The 1,441-nt window shown below is 42.0% G+C and overlaps 1 protein-coding gene across 1 annotated transcript in view; it reads right to left on the bottom strand.

Annotated features, from left to right (window-relative positions):
- Window positions 1-1,441, bottom strand: part of LOC118328620 (low-density lipoprotein receptor-related protein 1-like) — a gene marked incomplete in the record, with an annotated part of 88,024 nt that overhangs the window by 35,819 nt on the left and 50,764 nt on the right. Inside the window, 4 exon segments of the mRNA XM_035662445.1 lie at window positions 969-1,049; window positions 1,164-1,176; window positions 1,178-1,281; window positions 1,378-1,441. Of these exon segments, the coding sequence (XP_035518338.1) occupies window positions 969-1,049; window positions 1,164-1,176; window positions 1,178-1,281; window positions 1,378-1,441 (262 nt within the window).

Here is a 1,441-nt window from a genome sequence, read left to right as displayed (position 1 = left end):
ATATATATATATATACAGAAAGCAATTGCTTTTCTTTTTTTCACAGTTAACCCATTGGCAGTGGAAACCATGGAATACAAATGAAACAGAACATGAGAGATGAGACAGTAAATAATGACAGAAACTGCATAGATCAGACCATGCACCATGAGGGAATGTACCGAGTGCTGATACATTGAGCTTGGCAGCAGAGCATCATAAGCACTTTTATACCCATACTAATATAAAAGCGCACTCCTAATGTATAACCTTTAGTGCTGTTTAATTTCATACTCATCGGGGAAAGAAGAAAATCTATTTTATGGGATATACTACTTTTTATCATTCAACCTGGCCTTCTATTAAATCTATACTGAATTAAACTGAGTTTCATTCCTTTAAATTGCTAACACAACAACTACACTTTGAGTTTCCCAAGTATTTGGCTGACTGAATAATGCATTTACAATATATCAAATCTAATTTAGCTTCAAACCTGTGTGCAGAACACTATAGCAAATTAATGGCAGCAGTATAGGCCTCAGCTTGTGGCCATGTTGAATTAGTAGAAAAGCAGCCCTAACTTATTCCTGAGCCAGCTTGATCAGTCCTAGAACTAAGCTAGCGTCATGGCTGTTGGGGTGCATGTTGATCTATGCACTAACCGGTCAGGTTTGGACAATTCAACTCATCAGAGCCGTCCCCACAATCCTTTTCTGAAAGACAGAACCAATGGAAGACAGCAGAATGGGCGAACGGCACAACATGGAACGACAAAACCAACAAGACAGAACAACAACAGACAGAACAGAAAATGGTAAAAAAAAAAAACGCACAAATGTACACGGTGACAAAAAGAAGAATGTAAGCCAATATGGGGCTGGTGGCAAAACATGCACAGCACACCGTGACAAAGGGAAAGAGAGGAGTTGCTAAAGTAAACAGGCACACAGGAGAAAGAGAGGAGAGAATAAAGAACAGACACTAACCATTATCACAGCGCCAGTTTATGTTGATGCAGCGTCCGTTGTTGCAGGTAAACTGGGTGAGGGGGAAACATGTGGGGTAGGCTGTGGACAAAACCAGAGTTAACACACGCTGCTGCTTATACCTCCTAAAAACAATACACTTAAATGTCAGACAGCTATACAGCAACTGTATATTACGAGAATATGTTGACCAGCCACAGGTAGCCGGTGCGGTCCGACCGATCACCGCAGTCATCGTCCAGGTCACACGTCCAGGAAATAGGGATGCAGCGGCCACTAGCACACGAGTACTGATTAGGCGGGCAGGTACGAGCTAAAAGACATGACAGTGTGGAGCTCATGTTACATGGTGAACGACAAAAAAAAAAAAAAAAAAACACGTCAGATTTCGGTATGTTTGTTTGTGTACCTGAACAGGTGGTGTTGGATTCGTCCTCGTCGTTCCCACAGTCATTGTCGCCATCACACAGCCA

Source organism: Morone saxatilis, unplaced genomic scaffold (genome assembly GCF_004916995.1).
Source record: "Morone saxatilis isolate NCDOM2014 unplaced genomic scaffold, NCSU_SB_2.0 Contig18, whole genome shotgun sequence".
NCBI lineage: Eukaryota > Metazoa > Chordata > Actinopteri > Moronidae > Morone > Morone saxatilis.
Note: the sequence above shows the minus strand (reverse complement) of the source record. Positions and strands in the feature narration are given on the sequence as shown.